Here is a 22,580-nt window from a genome sequence, read left to right on the forward strand (position 1 = left end):
TGTGGGATGGGGACCCCGGTCTGCCTGACGCCAAAGCCAAAGCTGGAAGCTGATGCGTGCTACATTTCAACATATCCTCGCTGCCTCTCCTTGCCCGCAGCCCCAGTCCTGTTCCCCTGGAAGCATCTAGGGGCTCACGTGTCTTCACTTCATGGAAATGTAGTCTCTAGACCATGGCGGGGAGAGGGGGATCCGAGCTCTGGTTCAGCTGGGTCGGCAGCGGCAGCAGCTGCCCTTCGGGTTGCTAAAAACGCACAAGGGTGTCCCTGCTCGGCTGGCTGGGGCACCTGGATCCACGTGTATTTACCCACATCCATAAAGGAACCCCAGCAACTCCCTGGGATGATGGCTCCTGGTCCCGGCTGGTGGTAAGCCGAGCATGGTCCGGGACTCGAGATTCCTCCTTGAATTCATTCTGCAGCCTCCAGAACAATGAGGAAGTGACCAAATCCATTACCTCTGACTCTTAGAAAAGGGAGTTTAAAACAATTGAAACAAAACCAAACAAGAACCCCCTGCCTGGTAGGGAGGATGGTGTTGACTTGGGCCGATGTTCTAACGAGGAGGACTTTTTCTTAACCGGTCTGCTTACTAACGATGTCCAGCGTTAAGCACAGTGGCAGGGGAGGGATGGAAACTGGTGCTGGGGGTCCAGAGCCTGTCTCCTCCAACATGGCCCTGCCGACTGTGCCCCCAGCGCGGCGTCCCCAGCACAGGTGCGCGGCCCTCACCATCCTGGCCGCTCCCGCCCCTGGAGTGCCCTCCTGAGGGGCCAGTTGGTGCTCAGCTGAAGTGATGACAAGGTTTGGATGTGGCCCCTGGGCCAGATCCGTTCCCAGCTGCGCCCTGCTGCCTCCGGGGCTTCCGGAGGGGGCTGAAGAGGTGGAGATGGTATCAGGGGCCAGAGGGAGCTGACAATGAGTGGGGGCCCTGCCAGACTTCCTGTCTGTCCTGACCGCCCACCGGCTCTCTCTTAGATTTAGAGCACCCCAAAGGCTCCACCTTCCAGGAAGGAACAGGACCAGCATTCACTGATTGCCTAGTAAGGGCCGCTGCCTCATTATCAACTGCGTCCCTCCTCAGAGAGGCAGCAAAGCCTCATGGTTGAGCGGGCCTCCAGGCCCCGCTTTCTGGGCTCACGCTCTGGCCCTGCCCCTCTTCAGCTACAATGGCTCGATCACATTGCTTAGTCGCCCTGCTTCTGTTTCCCCTGTGCAGAATGGGAGTGATTCTGTTCTGAGGATTAAGTGAGTAAATATATATAAAGCTCTTAGAGCATGCGAAGTCCTCTGTAACCATCCGTTAGAGTGCTAAATCTGGATGAGCAAACCACTCCACCAGCAGCTGAGCCGGGTTAAGGATCTTGTCCAAGAGTGGCGGACTCTTACCCAAGCCTATACCTTCTGATTTTGCCTCTCCAGTTGCCCTGGGGCATTGGTACGTGTAAGCATGTGCGTGCGTGTGCAGGGGCGTGAACCAGCGGGACAAGCCTGGTGTTACTGAGAATGGTGGGCTACAAGGCAGGGCAGGGCTTTTCTTAAGCATGCTATTCATACTTTTTGATGACAGCTCATGGTAAGAATGGGGTTTTATATGGCGCACACAAGAGGAAAGCGCAGGAGTGTGGGGGGAGTGGAAGTGAAGAAGGTGGAAAGGGCAATCACTTACCCCACCGGGGACCACATCTCCTTGAGTGACCCTCAGAGGGAGGGTCCCTAGACACATGTAGCCAAAGGAAGGGCCCCCAAGCACTAGGCAGGTGGCCCACTGCCCTCTGCCCACCTCTGCAGGCACCTGTGATGGGGAGAGACTATAGGGAGTTGGGGAGTGCAGACTCTTTGAACTTGTGCTCCATCCCAGGACACTCTCTTCTTAGATGCTTCCCTGCCAGGGGTGGGGAGGTGGTGGTGGTAGTGATGGGGGGGTTGGTCCCCACCTAGCCGCTTGCCCCACGCATGTGTCTCCTGGCTCAGCAGGGCTGAAAGCTGGGTGGGCTCTCAGGGGAGCAGCCTGAGGGATGCCCTTCACTCTGCTTTCAGAATGCTTCTCCGGCAAGGACGTCTCCAGCCCGGGCATCCCCGGCCCGGGCATCTCCAGCCCGAGCGTCCCCGGCCCGGTCATCCCCTTCCAGGTCATCATCTGCCAGGTCAGCCTCCACGGCATCCTCTCCGACGAGAGTGTACCTCGTTAGAGCGACACCAGTGGGGGCTGTGCCCATCCGGGCATCTCCTGTCAGGTCAGCGCCAGCCACCAGGGCCACCGGAGAGAGTCCAGGTAAGGGGGACACTGCAGAAGGCAAGAGGAGCAGGGAAGCAGATGATGGGTGGGGAGGAAATCTCAGAATTGGCACTCCCTGCTCTCCCCCTCCTCCTTGGATGGTCGCGTGGGGGAAGCAGGGGCAGGCAGTGGGGGACCTGGGGGGGTGGGGGCAGAAAGGAGCCATTACATGCAAACCCAAGAGAGTGGAAAATTGGGGCCAATGGGGTAGGGGAAAAGAAACCAGGACCCACGAAGCAGCTATAACTTTGGAGGCTGCGGGTCAGAGCAGAGTTCTTGAGCGAGGACTCTGGTTAGAGTCCTTTCCGGGGGTCTGCTGGGAGGCGGGGGTCTGCCTTGGAGCAGGGTCCTGATCATGGGCCCATCTGCGGGGTGAGGAGGCAATGGAGACATTCTGACCAGGCAGGCACTCTCGACCCCCATCTTTCCAACCTGACTTAATCTGGTTCAGCTGCTGGAAGTCAGAGCTGCCAATGGGCCTTGGGCCTGGCTCTGCCCGTAACGAAACAGGGTGTCTGCCCATCCCAACGTTGCCCTCCCCTTGTCCTAGACTTCAGACTATTCCCACCAGCCCATATTTGGGACCCCTCTCACAGTCTTGCCCTCTCAGGGGCTGGTGAGGCACTCTGGCGTGGTGGCCTTTGGAACGAGACACACTTCATTTGACCCCATGTTCCGCTGTTCACTAGCCAAGTAACCTCGAGCAAGTTCTTTCACTTTCATGAACCTCAGTTTCCCCATCTGTAAAATGAGCACGGTAACGCCCAGCTCACATGGTTGCTGTGAGAATTCCATATGAGAACACTTGCAAATGCCTGGCTGGCCCGGCGTACGTGCTCAGTTAGAGGGAGCTGTCGGTATCAGGTGGGGTGATGCTATATTCTGGAGTGGAGGGTCCCCAGAGACCCCCTCCGGCACCAGCCTGTTTCCTTCCCCCTCCTCCACTGCACCGGACCCCTCTCCGACAGCCTTACTCTCACCTGCTGTTGCCCTGCTCCTAGGTATCAGCTTGCCCAAGTTCACCTGGCAGGAGGGCCAGAAGCGGCTGCCACTCATCGGATGTGTCCTCCTCCTCATCGCCCTCGTGGTGTCGCTCATCATTCTCCGTGAGTTTAATGCAGGGAGCAGGGACGGGCTCTGGTCATGGCCCAGCGGAATGGGGTCCATGGATGGGGGCACGCCACAGGAAGATAGGAGCGGGGAACACACACTCACCTGGCTACCGTGCCCCACAGACACGCCTGCAAAAGGCCGTGGACCACGGGACCTCCAGCCCCCTTTGAAGCTGCTGGGTTAGGAGGAACTGGGCTCAGGGCTCATCCTGGCTACTTCCTGTGCATCTTGCTTGGGAGAGTTAACTACTTTGAGCTCCATTTCTGCATCTCCATGTGGGATTCAATTCCTTCGGTGCATTTGCCTTACTACGTGCCCGGTCAGCACTTGTAACGCCTTCACTGGGTTACGAGCCATAAATGACATAATGGCAGTGCCTGGCACACAATCTATATATGCTAATTATTTTAAAAAACATATAAACACTGGTTAGGGAAATCTCTTGGGCATTTTTGGACAATGGGATAAAGTGTTCCGGGGTTCAGGCCTCCTCACCTCCCCCCCCCAACCTCCAAACACACACATACTTTGGCAAAGATACTCAGGACATGGCCCAGGGCTCTCTGCTTGGGGGGGGGAGGGCGGCGTCCAGCACAGACCAGCACAGCGGGGAACCTTAGGAGGGAGCAGGAGGGGAGCACACCTCATGCCACCCTGTTCTCGGAGAGACTGGAATCTCTCTGGACCTAGCTGGAAATAATTGAGGCCAAATGCGACCTTAAGAGGTGCCAGCTGTGTGGGATGGGGTAGCCGAGGCCAGCTTACGAAGGGTCAGGTGACAGCCTGGAGGAGGGGAGAGCACGTGGGCAGGGCGTCTGAGCAGGATGAGCCGCTGCAGGAAATGTCGGGGGCAGGTGGGCAAGGTCAGCGTGGGGGGGAGGAAGGACCCACTTAGCCAGAGAGGAAGAGAGTGTTTGAGAACCTGGGGGGCGGTCTGTTTGGCTGGGCATGGCTGAGCTACATGGTAGAGAGCTTTAAATGCCAGGCTGGGGGGTAAGGCCTCTGTTTGAGAGGCGGCACAGTGTGGGGAGGAGCCAGGTGGATGACGGAGCGGAAACCCGGGCTGGCCGGGAGCTCCAGGAAGAGGGTGGCATGGAACGAGGTAGTGTGCTGGTTAAGGGCATGGCCCCCCGTAGCATCCTGGCTCTGCCACTTGCCAGCTGTGAGGCCGCAGCAAATTAATTAACTTCCCGAGCCTCAGTGTCCCCACCTGCCTGACATGGTGGTGACATTGCTGTCACAGTGCACGTAAAGGCATCCTCATCGCAGTGCTGCCCTGCTGCTCCTGCCCCTCCCACGCAGGGCACTGGTCCGGGGGACCCCTGGCAGTCATGGGAGAGCATCTGGGAATGACCCATGGAGGGATGAGTTGGCATCCAAGGGCGGCACCTCAGATAGAGTTAGAGTCCCATTGTGGTTTCACCATGTGTCCTGAAGCCCGCTGACCATCAAGGGTGCCCTTCCACCTGTGGCCCCACAGGCACTGGTGTCTGGGTCTGGAGGAGCAGACACACAAGGGTGACCTTCGCCCTGGGTGACAGAACATGTGGGAGGGCTGGCGGGAGAAGCGGGGTGTCAAGCTGAGGATGAGGAGTTAGAACTCAGGTTTCTTGGGCACCCAAGGGAAGGTGTCTCTGGCAGGAGGGATGGGATCCCTAGTTTGAGAAGAGGTTAGTGTTAGACACAGAGAGTCACGAGGCTGACTTGAACGCGTGGTTTGTAAAGCTTGTACATTTGGGAATCAGCCACCTAGATTTGCTCGTTGAGAGGAAAGACATCTAAAGGCATAAAGACAAGTAATGGGGCAAGAGCTGAGCAAAGGGGACATCCCTTGTTTAGGGGAGAGGGAGGAGAAGGAAAATCCAGGAGCTTCTAAGACCGAAAGAACAGCCTTTGAGAAGACAGCACAGGTAGTGCTTGTGTGTCTGGACAGTGGAGACAGAAATTTCTCTGCTATCACCCACAGGGAACAGAGATGAAGGGATGCCAGAGGGGCTCTGAGAGGGGTCTCTGGATTCTGGAGGAGGGCTTTCTCTGGTCGCCACTCTGGCCCATGTAGGGCGTGGGAGCTCCCAATACAGTACCCACCTCCATACCTCCCTCCCTCGTAGTCCCTCCCTCTCTTTCTCACTCTCTGGGTGGCTGCCCGAGCCTGCCTGGTGCTGCCCTGCTTGCAGGGGCTTTTTGGAGCATTCTGGAGCATTCCTGAGCAGCCTTTCTCTCCATACAGACGGGGGAAGAGAGCCCCAGAGTCCAAGAGGGATTGCAGGTCGGTGTCTCAGAACCCCCAGTGCCTCGGACTGCTCAGTGTCTTGTCTTCGTGGGCCTGGCAGTGACCAGGCTGTCTGCTTCGTTGTTTTCCAGTCTACTTCTGGCGGGGCCACACGGGGATCAAGTACAAGGAGCCGGTGGAGAGCTGCCCCACCCATGCTGTGCGCTGTGATGGGGTCGTGGACTGTAAACTGAGGAGTGATGAGCTGGGCTGCGGTAAGGATGCTGGGCGTGGGTGCACGTGTGTGTGTGTGTGTGTGTGTGTGTGTGTGTGTACACTCTGGTGACTGCAAACTGCATATCAGCTCGGATGGGAGGCAAAGCACAGAGAGTCAGAGGACCTGGGTTCAGTCATAGTAGACTGGGGTCTGAACCTGGCTTTGAGTGCTGTGTGACCCAGGCAAGTCACTTACCTTCCCCGGGCTTCGGTTTCCTAATTTGTGAAATGAGCAAACTGGACAAGATTAGTGGTTCTCAGAATCTGACCACACCCGAGTATCACATAAAATAGAGCTACTCTGGCTGGAGGCAGGTGTGGGGTCCAGAGCCCCGTCCACATGCCCCGTCCATCCAGGCCCCAGCAGGTGACCTCTGACTTGGCACGCCTACCGTTTCATAGAGGTCAGTTTGTAAACAGCTGGCCTAGATGAGCACAAAGATCTCTTTGCTCTCTGATCCTCTGGTTTTTCGGTGCCTTGCCGATGCACAGCCCTGGTGTAGGTGTTCGTGGGAGCATTTCCCCTGTGCGTTTGTGTGTGTCATTGCCCACGATCACATCACTCTGTGACCACGCAGTCACATCACTGACCTTATTCCCCTTGCCATTCTCTTGTTCGGGCATGTCTCTGCCCTCTTGGGGTGAAGGCTATTGGCAGTGCTCACCCCTTTTCCTAGCAATGGTCCCCTGGGTCCTGTCGCATAGGGAGCTCTTGGCCCTGCCCCAGCCCCTGCCTTGGCTCTGCCCTTTCGCAGCATCCTGGGCTTCTGCGCCCTGGCTGCGGATCGTTACCTCCCGTGTCTGGCTCCCAGACGTTCCCCAGGCCTCAGCGAGGGGCCTCAGGACAGGAGTGTTCAGAGCCTAACTCAGCACAGTCCTGGAGAGCTGGGTGCTGAGAGCCTGCTCCGCCCTTTCCCTGCCCGGCAGTGAGGTTTGACTGGGACACGTCTCTGCTTAAAGTCTACTCCGGATCCTCCCATCAGTGGCTTCCCATCTGCAGTGACAGCTGGAATGACTCCTACTCGGAGAAGACGTGCCAGCAGCTGGGTTTCGTGAGGTAAACCTCCCCCCGGGGTCCCAGCTTCAGGGATGCCCGGGCTCTTTGCAAGGGCCTCTCAGGCTCACTGTGGGCAACTCATTAAAAGGACTCTTGAGGACCAGGGCTGAGGGCTCTAGGTCGGGACGCTCGAGTTATTCAGAGGGACAGAGGCCCTGGGAGCCCACGTCTGGGGGCAGGTTGTTCCCACGAGGCCAAAGTCATGATCTGAGCTCTGCAGTAGGAGCAGACACTCCTGCACATTCTTGCCTCAGCGTGGCCTCGTGTCCCTGCTCACAGTTCACGATCACGGTGGCCCTGTGAACGGGGTGGGCTTTGAGCCAGTCTCGTCTTCTCCTCACGGCCGGGAGCTAGAAGCTCGGGCTCTGAGCTGCACCAGCTGTGGCTGGAGCTGGAACTCATCAAAGGGGGAAGGAGATGGGCAGGTGTGGTAGAGTCTTCAGAGTCTTTGGCTCTAAAGATTTCACAGCAAAGCAGATGCTGGCGGGTGGAGCCGGAAGTAGGGTTAGGACAGACTTGCTGCTTGAGGGAGTCCCCCATTCTTCCCTCTATTTCCAGGCCACATAGCCGTCTCCATCTCCCCTCTTGGTCTGAGTGTTGGGGTTCACCAACGTGTGTGAGGTTTAGGCTGTCACTGTGGACTCTCTGTAGAAAAAAGCACCTTGAAAACCAGGGCTCGAAGGCTAGGACTTAGGGCCTGTCCTGTGCCCTCACTTCAGCCTCAGATTTCCAATCTGTGAGAGGGGAACTGGGGGGATCTGACTGGAAGAAGGCGGACATCTTTAATTGTTGAGTTTTACGACCTTATGCAAATCTGAACCTCCCTTGGGCTTCAGTAGATAGTGTTGTTTATTCCAAGAACAAACATAATTGCGGTTTGATATATGCCAGAGATCATGGGCACACTGACAAGATCCCTGCCCTTAGAGAACCTCTGGTATGGTGTGGGGGAGAGAGGCTTAACACAATAACCACAGCAATGCTATGTGTAATGACAGGAACCTGCGCAAAGCACTATGGGTATGCAACGGAGAGGGTACCTGACTGCACCTGGTGGAGGGCAGGGAACAGAGGAGCCCCTGGGGAGAGGAACAGCATGTGCCAAAGGCACACTCTCATGCAAGGTGCACCATGTTCTAGAAATGTGCAGAAATGTCACACAGATAGTGGCCCATGGATCGCCCATATCAGAATCGCCTGGGGTGCTTGTTAAAATGCACCCCAAAATCGGAATCTCTGGATTAGGCTTTAAAACCTGCTGAACAAATGCCCCAAGGTGATTTTTATGTACACTGTGGTCTGAGGTTAGTAAGCGAGTACAAGGTTCTCAGACTTGCACGGGCAAAGCCACACCATGGGGATCTTTACAATGCAGAGTCTGGCTCAGCAGGTTCGGGGTGCTGCTGCTGGCCCATGGATCACAGCATGGCTAGAAAAGGGCCCGGTTAGTGTTTCTTGAACTTGCGTGTGTATTCCAGAATCACCCAGAAAGCCTGCTAAAACATAGAACCAGAGTTCCTGATTCAGTAGGTCTAGGGCTAAGAGGACCCAAGAATTTGCATTTCTAACAAGTTCCCAGGGGTATTAATGCTACTGTCTCCTGGGCTCGTGCACAGGGCTAGCGGGGACAGTGATGGAATACGTGGGTGCAGGCTGAGTGTATTGGGCCTTAACTGCCTCGGGCCTCTGCCAGCAAGACTCGAATGCCAGCTGGGGCACCAGGAAGGGGGCAGCCTGTCTCAAGGGGGCTCATTCTTCTTTCCCTCCCCTCCCTTACAGTGCTTACCGGACAACTGAGGTGGCTCATAGGGATCTTGCCAGCAGCTTCTCAATCTCCAAATACAACTCCACCCTCCAGGAAAGCCTCTACAGGTGTGGTGTTGTGGGCCAGGCTGCCTGTGGGCAGGGAAACGGTGGAGGGCTTTAGTCAGGGAGTCCTTCTCCTTTGGCCTTTTTGGGACCCAGCCTTCAGGAGTCCTTTGTGAATGTCCTGAGCATTCCAGAACAGTCCTCAGTTGCCACTTGTCTCCTGACTTGAAAGTTCTTATTGAAGCTTGGTGCAGAGAGAACCTCAAGGTCAGGGGTGGCCCAAGCATTCATGTGGTTGTCAGAGACCATGAATAAACCTTGGGGCCACCAGTCCGCCAGGTGTTTGGACAGGGAGCTGCTGCAGGGAGTGGGCTTGGGGTGGGGAGGGAGAAACATCACTGGGGTCAGCAGGGGGGGAGGGGAAGCAGCAGCAGAAGGAGGGCCAGGTGCATGTGGTCAGGGACAGGGAGCCCGGCTGGGGGGCCCTGGCCTGCTCCTGGGCCCCGCCACCTGTCATCTCTGCACTGCAGCCCTGCCCTTGTCCCAATCCCACTGAGGGGGAGGTTGAGGGGATCTCCACCACCTAGCAGTGTTTAACTTGGGGAGGGAAAGAAGAAGCGGGCTGCCAGAGAAAAAGGGACAGGGAGGGGAGGGAAGAGAAGGAAATTAGCTGTAGCCTGGATGCCTGCTTTGTGCTAGGTGTTTTGCAAGCTACATTGCTTGTGGAGCATTGAGGAATTGGCCCAGGAGGGTCAGGCCACTTGTTCAGCTGTGGAAAGATGCTGGGACAGTGAAGTCATGAGTTCAAAAGACATGGATCTACCCAATGTGTGCAGTCTACCATGAGAAAACTGGGGGGTGGGGACAAGAGTGGGGATGGTTTGCACTGAACCATCCCCATTCCTGGAGAAAGCACTGGAAGGGTCTGTCTCTCCGGGAGGGAGATCAGAATCTTTATCTTATGCAAAGAAAATGGGATAGGAAGTTAGAAGGAGTCAATCAAGGAAGGCTACCTGGAGGAGGTATCTAATGTGCCCTTTTCTCATCTTCTGTGTCCCTTTGTGCAGGTCTGAATGCCCTTCCCAGCGGTATGTCTCTCTCCAGTGTTCCCGTAAGGAGATGCTCTTCCTCCTGCACTGTGGCCTGTGTGGGGTGGGAGTCAGGGAGCAGAGGTGTGGGACCCCTCTGGGGGAGACCCTGGGGGTCCCATCCAGGAAGATGGTCTTAACCAGCAGGTCTGCTTCAGGGCTGGGATCCCTGTAAGGCCCTGGGACAATCTCAGGGTTCCCCTTCTCCTGACTCTGCTCAGCCCAGCAACTTCATTCATATGGGGGAAGCCATTCAAATCTCATGGATTCTGGGTGGTGGGGAGGGCTGGGAGGGCTGGTCTGGATCAGCTTAAAGCTCCCATATCAACAGATATGGAACTAGGTCCAGGGCCAACATTTACTGAGTACATTCTACTCTTACTGACTCTGGATAAACAACCGCATTTGGTTCTCATGAGGCAGGTACCATTACTGTCCACTTCCTGATAAGAGACTGAAATGTTTGCCTAACTTAAGGTCAGACTGTTGGTAGGTGAGGAGCTGGTATCTGACTTGGGTCTGACCCCCAAGCCCAAGCTGTTACCAGCCTGCCAGTGCTATGCTCTCAGTAATGACCAGGTGGGGGTGCTCCCCTGAGCAGGCGGGCATGGGGCTATGGACAGAGTGCCCACTCCGCAAACCACTGCTGGTTCTTCACTCTCCCCCCTTCAAAGAAAAAAGGACATGTCTAAACAAACTCCAAGTACTGTCCTCATCCACAATTTTACGGGGATAACTCCAGGACATGCTTGGAAATGTTCCTTTGGGGGTACACACAGGGTCCCCAGTTGCACTAAATGACCCACTGGGGAACCATATGGGCACAGACTCACCTGCACATCATGGCAGCCCTGGGATTCGCCCTTATGACCTTGATGCTTGGCACAGGGCCTCCAACTTCAGGCCCTTTAGTGAGCGTTTGTCGAAGTTAATGAATGAATGAATGAGTGGGAGGAAAGAAGAACTTGCCTGGGATGAAAACTTCTCGCTGGGTAATCCCAGAAATCTAACCCACTAAATGGGAGCTCTGCTTTGGCAGGAAACAGCCAGGCCACATCAGCTTAAGTGAGCAAAGCTGTGCCCACGGGCGGGTGGGTGCTGTCAGAATGGGGTTGCCTGAGCCTGCTCCGGGCCCAGGGAGCATGGGGGCGGCTCGGAGAGCAGCAGAGGTCACGGTTCATCTCATCTTCTTCTCCCCAGACTGTGGACTGAGGGCCATGACGGGGCGGATCGTGGGAGGGGCGCTGGCCCCAGAGAGCAAGTGGCCTTGGCAAATCAGCCTGCACTACGGCACCACTCACATTTGCGGGGGCACGCTGATCGACGCCCAGTGGGTGCTCACCGCCGCCCACTGCTTCTTTGTGTAAGTGCCCGAGGGGCGGGTGACACCCGGGGCCAGGGAGCACCAGGGAGGGAGGATGGCAGACTGACTTGTCTCTCTGCGGAGGAGACCTTTGGTGGCCAGCCCGGGCCCCCGGGGTCAGGGACATAATCAGTAGTTGCTGTTTGGTCCTGGGGCTGGGCGTTGGAGTTACTTGAACTGAGCACCGCCCACAATGAGAAAAGAACCTGGATGGCCCGGAGGGAGGGTGAGGCAGGCAGAAAAAAAAGGGCTTGGGAGACTTTCCCTGAAGACCGAAGACAGGGCTGAAATAAAGAGGCTTAGGGTTTGTTACCGCTTCCTGCAACAGCAACTTCCAGGAGAGGAGCCCGAGGAATCAGGAATGCTGTCCCAGGGAATGGAGGGACAGGGAGCGTGCTGCTGTCAGCTTCTGACTGTCCCCAGCTAGCCTTCTCCCTTTGAGCTGGGGGGGCAGGAACAGGCTCTGAGGACAAGGCCTCAGGGGCACTGGCTTCCCCAGTAGTGAGTGAGTCTTTGGCAGGTCATTTTGTCCTGTCTAAAGCTCTATTTCTGCAGAGGACAACACTTCTGAGATGTGTCCTGTCCACCTGGCAGGAAGCTTGGTGGCGCGCAGAGGAGACAGTGGGGGTAAATGCTCAGAGGTCATGCCCATCGTTCCTCTTTATTGTTGTGAGGTGCTGGGTGGCCAGTTTAGGATGGGCTTTTGGAGAAAGGGGGTGGTTTTGGAGCCCTGGGCTAAGATGGAGGGCTCCCTTCCAAGGTCATTTTGTCCCTCCCCTTGCCTGTAAGCTGGTGCTGCAGCTGCGGCTCCCTGTGTGTAGCAGACGCTGCCAGGGGCCTCTGCTGGTCGAGGAGCTGGACCATGCTCCCTGTGGCTCTTGCAGGACCCGGGAGAAGATTCTGGAGGGCTGGAAGGTCTATGCGGGCACCAGCAACCTGCTCCAGCTGCCTGAGGCAGCCTCCATCTCCCAGATCATCATCAATGGCAACTACACGGATGAGGAAGACGACTACGACATCGCCCTCTTGCGGCTCTCCAAGCCCCTGACGCTGTCTGGTGAGTCATAGCCACACCAGCTCCTCCAGGCAGCCCTCGGGGCCCAGCCTTGCCACGTCCATAGACCCCTCTTGGGGTCCCAAAGCCTCCGCACGGTGGAAGTCAAAGGCTCTTGGGGATCATTTAATGGAACACCTCTACTTTACTATTGGGGAAACTGAGGCCCGGAGGCTGGAAATAAGGTTGTCCCAAATGACACATCTTACGTTGCAAGTTGGTGACAGAGATAAGGCTTGGATACTGGTCTTAACCAATATAAATAGATTGAATTGCTTCACTCATATTTATTGAGCACTTAACAGGGGCTGGGCACTGTGGTTGGCATTTTACAGCTGTGGTCGGCATTTTACAGCTGTGGTATCATTTACTCTTCCCAACCAATCCTGTAGAGCAGGTGCTATTATTAGCTTCGTTTTACATTGGAGGAGATGGAGCCTCAGGGAGAGAAAATTACCCAAGGCCACGGAGTAATAAGTGGCAGCTCCAGGATGGGATCCAGGTGGGTCTGCCTCCCGAGCAAAAAGCTCTTGGCGCGGGGCTCTCTGCTGGTAAATTGCGATCACTGCACTTGGGAGCACAGAACGAGGACGCGTTCAGACAGTGAACTGCCATGAGGTTGGCGACAGGGCGGAAATGCTAGGGGAGTTGTCAGGAGATCAAAGACGGTTTCATCCATTAATTCACTCACTCATGCAAGCGCACTTCTCAAATAAGACTGTGTGTCTGCTGCTCTGCAGCGCGCGCTGCGGTTGCGATCGCAAATACAATGCTTGACACGCAGACAGCCAGGAGAGGCCAAAGACACGATGGTGGGGACAGCTGGGGGAGCCGAGGTGGCACACATGGGGCTTCTCTGAAGAAGGATCGCTAAGGTGGACCGGGTTTTCCGGAAGCCTTGGAGTGCTCTCAGGTTAGTCCAGCCTTTCTCGTGCTCTGAGCCTGTGAGCTGGTCTTTCCTGGCACATTAATTACACAGGCGGTGTCGGTCGTGAGTCAGACACTAGGTCATCGGAGTGGGGTGAGGAGGAGGAAACTGCAGGAAGCTCGGTTGGGCGGGGCTGGCCCAGGACCACGCCCACCCAGAGCCACACCCACCAGCAGACCAGCCTCCCTGCCACTCCTCCTCCGCTCTCGCCTACCAGCCTATTTCGTGGAGTCTGGGGACTGCAAGGCGAGGAGCCGAGGAGCCGTCCTCTGCGCGTGGCTTACCCCTCATGCCCACCGAAGAGGGGGCAGTCAGTCTCCAGGACCAGAACAGATCTTTCCAACCTTGCCAAACCCAGACTGCATTTGGCTAACCATCCAGATCGCCCACCACCCAACCCCCCCTTAATGTTATTTGGAATTCTAAATCAAATTAAGTAATCTGTAAAACCAAATAAAAGCTATTATTACATTGCATATGCTTTTCAGACTGTGGCAGTCCCTCTCCAGACTCTGATAGGCCCCTGGGCAGGAAGCACACCTCGAGTCTGAGAATCACAGCTTAGATTTATCTAGTCCTGTGGTCAGACCATGTGCCCTGATTTTTGGTTTAGAAATCAGGGTAGACTTTCTTAAACTCCTTTGGTGGGCCGAGCCCTTTCAAGTCACAGTACTATCTGAGAAAACTTGTGAAAACTCACTGATAAGTTTAATTCCCCCATAAAAACGGGTGGAGGATAGAACCGTGTTCAATGTTTTTAAGACCCTACATCTTAAAAATGAGCATATTTTAAGAAATTATGTTTTGCATTTTTTGGTTAATAATTGATGCCATTCCTTCATATCTTTTTTTGTTTGTTTACTCTCTAACAGACAAATGTGTTAGACCCCGATATGTAGAGCCCAATTTATAGGAGAAGAATCTAGCATTCATTCCCTCTCCCACACTCCCTTCCTGTGTGTCGTTCCTTCCTTTCTTCCTTTCTATGTTTGCTGAGTACTTTGTATGTGTCAGGCACTGTTCTAGGTGCAGGAAGCTGTGGGGAGCATAACAAACAATGGAGAACCCTGCAAACACTCTATCAACTGATATTTTTGTCTTGCAAATTGGAGTTTGGTGGTCCACGCCCTAGTCTAAAGATCCCAGTCCTCAGAGGGAACTGTGACGTGATATACAGCAGTACCTTCTAAATGTTTCTGAGCATGAGAGCAAGTGAGCAGTGGTTTTGTGGTCTGTGCCTCTAGGGATGTGCTCTTCCCACTTGGGGAGGTTGTCTGACCTGGAGAAGTGCTTCAGGCCCTGAGCCACTCGTGAGTGCTCTCCCCAAAGCAGGCTGGACACACCGCTGAGATACCGTGGCGCTAATGCCTGGGACTTAGTCTGATGCTGCTCCTTCCTTGATGGACGGGCGTGGAGGAGGCTTAGCCAGGAAAGCCACTCCTGGAAGGGAGAGCCTTAAACCCTCCCGGGGATCTGTGTGGCACAGGGGAGCTTCCGAGGGATATGCTTCAGCCCACATGGCGTCCACTGAGATCAGAATGCTTGATGGAACTCCAGCAGCAACCCGAAGGCTGGAGGGTCAAGATAGAGTGACTGAGTTTCTTGCGTGGTCTGTTCAAGGCCCTGGAAGACTCAGAACCACACTGGGGGCAAGGAGGGGATGGGTACCCCTGTCCCTCCACACTACCACCCCAGCTGGGGCCTCCAGCCTTGTCCCTGCTCTGATGTCTTGTGGTCTTATTGTAGCTCACATCCACCCTGCCTGCCTCCCTATGCACGGACAGACCTTCAGCCTCAATGAGAACTGCTGGATCACAGGTTTTGGCAAGACCAAGGAGACCGATGGTGAGAGGCAGAGATGCTAGACTGTGTCTGTGTGTGTGTACATGTGCGTCTGTATGGAGTGTGTGTGGGTGATGTGTCAGGGTGTATAGAGGAGGGCCTATCTAGATGAGGGTTTGGGCATAGAGATTCATGGGCCTGTGTGTGGATGTGTGTGTTCACCTCGCCTCCACACACAGTGGACCAGTTTATATTACATCTCATAGCACCTGTTAGAAACTTTTAATCTCCCGAGTTCTCCCCTTGACCCATTCTCCCCATTTTACAAATGAGGAAACTGAACACCTTTGGGGCTCCGTCCCTTGCGCAGGGTCACCCTGGTAATTTCTGATAGACAGAACTAAGTCTAGATAGTCTAGAATAATGTAGAACCTGCCAAGCTGGTGCTATCCGTATCATACTCCCTTTGCTCAGAGACTTGGTTGTTTCTTGCACTTTGGACTAACTCTTCCACTGAAAAAGCCCCCATTAAATTGAAATTATTGAATTTTTTTAAAAAAGTGAAAACAAAATGAAAAAAAGGTTTTTTTTGTTTTTGCTTTTGCCTTTTTTTTTTTAAGTATATGTAGCTTTAGTCAATCAAAAGAAAAAGTGTCAAATGTGCAAGTGAAAAAGATACCAAATGTGCGAGTGAAAAAGATACCAAATGTTGACACAGGCTTAACTGATATCCGCTACTTTCACATACAGCTACATAAGTTCAGAAAAGCTATCCTATAAGAATATACCAAATGTGTTTATATACAGGTCTGTACATAAGGGCTTATACATTTATTTCCTGAGAACTCTTAAGTGCCACGTGTGTTCATGTCTGTCTCTGTGTTATGTGTAGCGGGTTGTGTGTGGCACGGGTTGTGTGTGTGCCCCTATGTTCTGGGTGGCTAGCCATGGGCATGGTACCTTCCGCTCCCAGGAAGCTCTGAGTCTGGGTCATGAGGTGAGCAGCTAGAAGGTCGCAAAGGGGTCCAGATCTGGTCTCACTCCTTTCCCATCTTCCCTTTTCTTGCCTCGGCTTCGCTGAAGAGAAGACATCCCCCTTTCTCCGGGAGGTACAAGTCAACCTCATTGACTTTAAGAAATGCAATGACTTCTTGGTGTACGACAGCTACCTTACCCCAAGGATGATGTGTGCCGGGGACCTTCGGGGAGGCAGAGACTCCTGCCAGGTGAGGCTGCTTCTGGGCGGGGCTCAGGTCCTGGGAGCCAGGGGCCGTGGGGGAAGGCTGGGGTGGTGGGTTCGGACTGAGAAGCAAGTGCCTGCCATTTCCTGCTCAAGGACCACCTGTCCCCCCTTGCTGAGATGTGTGCTCCCCCCACAGGGAGACAGCGGGGGGCCCCTGGTCTGTGAGCAGAACAGCCGCTGGTACCTGGCAGGGGTCACCAGCTGGGGCACGGGCTGTGGCCAGAGAAACAAGCCCGGCGTGTACACCAGAGTGACCGAAGTCCTCCCCTGGATTTACAGCAAGATGGAGGTGAGAGGCTGCGCGGGCCACTGCTCACTGAGGTGAGCTCCCCAAAGGTGGGGTGCCTGGTAGAGGGCCCAGGCTTTCCCCAGGGTCTTAGCAGAGGTCCCCTCACCCCCTTATGTTTGGGGGTGTTCAGAAAGTGCAGAAGACGGGACAGGACAGGAATCGAATGTTGGGCCAACCCCAGCTGCCTGCTTCTCTCCTTCCGTTTTCGTTCTCTGAAGGGTTAGAAAGAGGGGGCCCAGGCTGGGTGCTGGCCCCAGTAGCGTGTCCTCTCCCCAGGGTTGGCCAAGGTGTGAATTCACACAGCCCACTGGAGCGGCGTGTGCAGGAGGCCTCCCTCTTTGGCAGGAAGTTAGTCTCATGGAGATCTGGGGTGCCAGGCTTCACCCCCACCTCTGCTGACCCAGCGCAGCCCTACCTTCCCTGCACCTGCCATCTTAGTCATAAAGCAGGGACGCTCTGCTCAACTTCCCTCCTCTGCCCGAGCGAGGGCAGAGCAGTGCAGAGAGCCTGGGGGACTGCTCCAGAAATCCATTCTGGTGGGTCTCTCTGTTTCCATGGTTCCTCTCTCCGAGGATCAGTGGGCAGTGACAGCTGGACTGAATTTCAGGCTCTGAAAGCCCACCTTCGACATCTGTATTCCTGACCCAGCCTCACCCTGTTCTCCCTGTTCTCATCCTCAGAGGGAGGTGCGCTTCCGGAAATCCTAAGCAGCTGGCCTGTCCCACCTCACGGCACTGGCCAAAGTGACTGGGCCACCTGCAGTGTCACCTGGGCTAAAGGCCACCAGGCACCTTCGTTACTCCCACCTCCACTGTCTGCTGCCTCTGTGAATGGGCATACGTGTGTGCATGTGTGTGCGTGCACGCGTGTGCATGTGTGTGTGTGCACGCGTATATGTTGCTGCTCTCCCAAGGTCTTCAGAAACCAGGGGAGCTGTCAGCTCTTCCCAAACCCCCAGGCTGGAAAGCACCTGGAGTTAATAGTTTGGGCACTGTGGAGGTTCCTGCGGGGGTGTCCATATGGTTGGAGGAGGTGAAGCCCAAACAGGGCCCCAGAGAAGGGCCTGGAATTGCACCTCAGGAATTCTTGCTCCTCTGACACTGATTCGGAGACCAGCCCAGATTGAGTGGCCACCATCAGTGCAGGTGACGTCCAGGTGGTGGAGGGCCTGGGCTGGCCCTAGCGGGAAGATGCTCCCCTGGGCATTACGAGCTTCCTGCCCTTTCTCAGACCTCCTGCTGGTGCCCGGATGTGGAGGTCTGGCTGCGCTGCGGCTGTCCAGGCTCACAGCTGCTCTTGTTCAGTCACAGGCAGTCGGGCCAGATTTTTATTTTATTTTTATATTCAAGAAATGGAAGTAGATGCATTTTTAAAGATTCTCCAAAAATTCCAGGAGCCTGAAGTGCTAGCATCCATCACCCCAAAAACTCCAAGGGACTTATGGGAGTTGTGCCATTCCAGAGTCCTGCTGAATGTTCCTGACCTCAAGGGACCGGATGAAGGAGCCCCTCTGGGGTCCTCAGGGTAGGGAGTCCTCGTGCGGGCTGGCCAGCAAACCCATCACAGAGAGCCACAAGCGTTGCTTCATCCGAAGGCCACAACCAGGACGTGAAGAAATGGCTGCTGCTTCTCCGTGGGCCTCGGAGCCTGAGAGAGTCCAGATGGACAGGCCCCCCTCATTCCTAGTGCTGTCCTGGGCCTTGCAGTTTCTTCTCCGCTTCTCCACCTTTCAAGTTCTCCGTTGTTTCAGACACCTGGCACGGACATGAACACTGCCATGGAGAGAGAGCTGACACTGTGCCAGGCCCTTCGAACAGCCATGTCGAAGGATCTGAGTTGCGCTGTTCCTGTAAGCTATCAGCATGCCTGGCCTCCATGCCAGCTAGAGGCCTGGGCCTTCCCCAGCCTTTCCTCTGGGCCACCTGTTCCTTGCCCAGTCCCATTCTCCTCACTTCCTTTGGGCCTGCCTCATGGTGCTATGACTCTCAGAGGCAGGGTGCACGCGGCTCAGCCCAGCCCAGCTCAGGCACGCAGCAAGGCTGGGCAGAGTCCGAGGGGGCTAGTTGCATGTTATCAGGACTGGGGGTGGGGGAGGGCAACGTGCATGTCTACAGCAGCCCCGGCAATGGCCTTCAGCAATAAAAGTTGTGTGACCTGAAAAATTGGTGATTGGATATTCTACTGATACCCTGCCCACCCAGGTACCCAGACAGCCTCAGTCTGGCTTCTTAGTTTTGGTTCCTCAGCTGTGGGTTCTGCATATTTATTTAGCCAGCCAGCCACCTACCCGCCATATCAGTGCCTACTCTGTACCAGGTACTCATGCCAGGCCCAGGGGTATAAAGACTATGACAGTGTCCTCAGGAACTCACGACTGTGACCCAGTGTGATGGAAACTATGGTGAGTATGGACACCAAGCTTGGAAGCTACGAGTTGTACCTGGAGAGATCAGGGAGGGCTTCACAGAGGAGGTGAGGCTTGAAAGGAGTCTTAAAAAGTAAGTAAACCTTCACAAAAAAAACCCAGATGGGGGTGGGTGAAGGATAATCCAGTGCTTGTCCATTCTCCTTTTCCCTTCGTCCTCTTTCTGTACTTCTGCCTTTGTCAAGCTTAGCAAGAGGCACAGTTATAAGAAAGCCCCAAAGCTTTCTCAAGTATTTCCAACAGAATTGGAGAGGCGGTCCCATGGCTGCTGAAAGATCTATCCCTTCTTGCTCTGCACTTATTTTTCCTGTATTGAATATGTTGACCTCTGTCGTTATGCTCCCACTGATGCATGGCCAGCGCCCCACTGTCCACACCCCTGCCTCCGGCCATGAATACAGAATTTTCCAGGCCTGTGTCCATGGGCCTGGCCTGCAGACACCTCAGATTTGTTTTCTTAACTCTCTCATGTCAGTGTGGGAGGGAGAAGTCCCTCCTTCAGTTCTTTTCTGGCTCCAGCCCAACAAAAAGGTATGGGGGAGGGGCAGGTGCCAGGTTTAGCATACTAACAAGTAGGGATAACACAGAAACCCTAATAATAGCCCACAGTTTCCCACAACTTCAGCGGCTTAACCCAAAGCTTATTTCTCATCCATCTGAACATCCAGTGAGGAGGCTCCCTTCCACATTATTTTTTTTTTTAAAGATTTAATTTATTCATTTGACAGAGAGAGAGACAGCCAGCGAGAGAGGGAGCACAAGCAAGGGGAGTGGGGGAGGGAGAAGCAGGCTCTCAGCAGAGCAGGGAGCCTGATGCGGGGCTCGATCCCAGGACCCTGGGATCACGCCCTGAGCCAAAGGCAGACGCTTAATGACTGAGCCACCCAGGAGCCCCTCCACATTATTTTTCAGACCCTTCTTCTCTCTCTCTGGCTTCCTAGGGCAGAAGTGACTTGCAGGGGTGCAGGGGTGTGCGTGGGAGAGAGAAGATAGAGAAAAAGCAGTATCTCAAACACTTTCCTTAGACACTGGACATTTATAGAGGCCGTAAGAATCATGGAACGGGGGGATGGGACTTCCCTAATTGGTCCAGAATTTCCAGAAAGATGTGCATGTATGTATTGGCGGGGGATGGGGGGGTCACTGGTGACCCCGTCCTCTGGTCCCTGGGTCCCAGGCCTCTCCAGGTACCACTCAGACTCTCTGGCTTTGTCAGCTCCACCGACAGCTGAATTTACCCCAGGGAAGGAGGGGAGGGCCACGTGAGTGTGCTGGGTGTGTGGCAGAGGCTAGTTCTTTGGAGGCAGAGCCGGTTATAGCCTCGCTGCCCTTCCAGCTGCCTCTGGAGTTTGGTTAGCTTCCCAAGTGCTATTGTTTCCCATAATTGCTTAGCCAGTGTGCTGATGCACTTGGGGGGGCCTTGGGAGATGCACGTGGAGCGCTCCCTGTAATGATAATGATGAGGATAATGATGATAAGGGCTAGCATCTGCGGAATGTGTGCTATATAGCAGAGGCTGTGCTAACCACCTGATGTGTCTTATCTCCCGAGAGCTCGGAGTAGGCACTATTATCCCTGTTTCACGGATGAGGACACAGAGGCCAAGGGAAGCGAAATGAGCTTCCCCGAAAGACACGACTGCTAAAGTGGTAGAGCTGGGCTTGGAATCCAGGCTGTCTGATTTTAAACGCTGCTTTCTTGAGTCAGGTAGGTCTCTCCTAGCTGTGACCTCATAGGATCTGCCTTGGCTCCATGTATCTTTCCACTCTCCACCAGGCCTCTGCCGTGGGAGGGGCAGGGCGGGACAGCTCCCCAGAGAGGGCTGGGCACACCCCTCAGAGTGTCACACGACTGGAGGCTTAGCTCATACAGTTTCCAGAACCTGAGACAAATGCATTATGAATGGGAGGTGGCCCCCCTGACTCCTCTTGCACCCACGTCCCAAGTGGATGCTTTCTGGGAGGCCCTCCAATGCCATAATAAGCTGTCACCCCAGGACACCTCCATGTCCCCTCAGTGTGGGTGGGTGGCCCTGAGAGGCTCATGCCACTCGTTCTCTACCTCCTCTGCACTGACCCAGGCTTCCTGTTTCTTGGAATTCTGCTGCCCAGCCCAGGCAGCAAGCTCATACTAGTCTCGCGATGAGTCCTCTCAAAATATGGAGGACATGCTCCGGAGATAAGCAGCTCAGATTGTCTCAGAGGAGTCCTCAGAGAAGAGGAGGGCACGGCCTGGGCTTTGGTCCTGCCTGGCTCAGCTCCTGCCAGCGGGATGTGGGATGTGGACATAACAGGATATCTCCTCTGACCAATGCCTGAGTCAGAATAAGTTCTTCACTTTTCATACAAGGAGAGAGCTGGGAGTCTTCTTTGAATTCATCCTAACTACACTACATTTTAGTGGAGAGAGCAGTGAAGTTGGACTCGAGGTACCTGGAGGCACAAATTCGACTCCAGCACTTAACTGAGTTATGTGACGTTGGGCCAGCCAACCTCCCTGTTCCCTCATGCAGCATAAGCGTAGCTCTCCCATGTGCTGCTGCGGGATTAAGTGGGAGGCTATGTGTAAACACGTGGGACGAAGTGATTGGCATACTGAGCCCTCTAAACAAATGTTGAATTTGCAGCAAAAGGGCCAGATCCTTCCCCTCTGTCTCTATCCCTTCAGCAAACAAATGAGATAGGAGAGGGGAATTTGAATACATCTTCAAAGGGTTCAAGTTTCTTAGGAGATTTGCCATTTCTCTGTATAAACCTGCCTCTTAGTTTTATAGCAATGGAGTGATCGCCCCTTAAGGTGACACTACCACCTGGGGCAGGTGGATGTCTTCTGCTGGGGGTTTCTCTAAGTCATGGAGATCCACTTGGTTGAGCTCACTCTGCTCTGTCTTGCCACTGATGGGACCAGGATGGGTATCTGGCACTGGCCCTGCCCTGGAAGCACCTGACCACTCAGCCAATGGAACTGATGGCTCAGGGCTGTGAGGGGACACACATCCTCGTGCCCCAAGGACTCCTCAAGCCAGAGCCATCTGGCTCCTGCCCCATCACATCAATGAGCCACCATGTTGTCAAATCCAACGGAAACTTTTCAGTCTTCATCCTATGGGAACTCCCTGCAGCACTGAAAGGTTGAGGACTCCCTACTTGGTGAACCTGCCATAGCTTCTGTGGCATCAAGCTCTCCCTGCCGGCCTTCCGGCTGCTCCCTCTGTCTCCCACAAGCTCCGTAAGTGGTGTTCCCCGGGAGGCCACCTTCAGCTCTCTGGGGTTCCAACGAACACCCAGTGGAGTCAGCAGGAATTTGCTCCATGCCATGAAGGTACAAGAAATGTCACCTTTCTTTTTAAAAGTGGATGAAAATCTGACTCTGAACGTTCCAGCCTGGCTGGAAAGCATTCCTCATCCTGTTCTTCCCCAGGATGGTAGGCTCTGAGGGAGCCTGTACCCTGCTCTCGAGGCTGGGCGCTCCATCTGCAGCCTTCACAGGCACCCCTCAGAGGATTTTACAGGTATAGGCAATAGCTTGAGAATCTGCTGCTCTCTGTACCCCTAATTTCAAGAATCCCCCTCTCCCTGGGTCAGGTTCTAGCAGCTTCCTCCTTCTCAGCCCCCAAAGCCCTTCTCCTTGGAGACAGTTCAGCCCTGTCTCTGTCATAAACATC

The 22,580-nt window shown here is 54.7% G+C and overlaps 1 protein-coding gene across 1 annotated transcript; it reads left to right on the top strand.

The window, feature by feature from the left end:
* Positions 1-672: 672 nt before the first annotated feature.
* On the top strand, positions 673-18,639 carry TMPRSS13 (transmembrane serine protease 13). Its single transcript, XM_008690194.2, has 14 exons — positions 673-716; positions 1,422-1,437; positions 2,040-2,274; positions 3,279-3,383; positions 5,755-5,877; positions 6,806-6,935; positions 8,715-8,807; positions 9,812-9,855; positions 11,033-11,195; positions 12,080-12,252; positions 14,924-15,022; positions 16,043-16,185; positions 16,339-16,491; positions 17,172-18,639. The coding sequence occupies exons 1-14, from the start codon at positions 673-675 to the stop codon at positions 17,196-17,198; spliced, it is 1,548 nt and encodes a 515-aa protein (XP_008688416.1). The 3' UTR covers positions 17,199-18,639.
* Positions 18,640-22,580: the final 3,941 nt, after the last annotated feature.

Source organism: Ursus maritimus, unplaced genomic scaffold (genome assembly GCF_017311325.1).
Source record: "Ursus maritimus isolate PB19 unplaced genomic scaffold, ASM1731132v1 scaffold_16, whole genome shotgun sequence".
NCBI lineage: Eukaryota > Metazoa > Chordata > Mammalia > Carnivora > Ursidae > Ursus > Ursus maritimus.

What these genes read in the sequence shown, in the direction of transcription:
- TMPRSS13 (XM_008690194.2), top strand. Translation starts at nt 673, where the DNA reads ATGGCCCTGCCGACTGTGCCCCCAGCGCGGCGTCCCCAGCACAG. An exon ending in CAGCAGCTGGGTTTCGTGAG is followed by an intron (nt 6,936 to 8,714) that starts GTAAACCTCCCC and finishes CCTCCCTTACAG; the next exon opens with TGCTTACCGGACAACTGAGG. An exon ending in CTCCAGGAAAGCCTCTACAG is followed by an intron (nt 8,808 to 9,811) that starts GTGTGGTGTTGT and finishes CCCTTTGTGCAG; the next exon opens with GTCTGAATGCCCTTCCCAGC.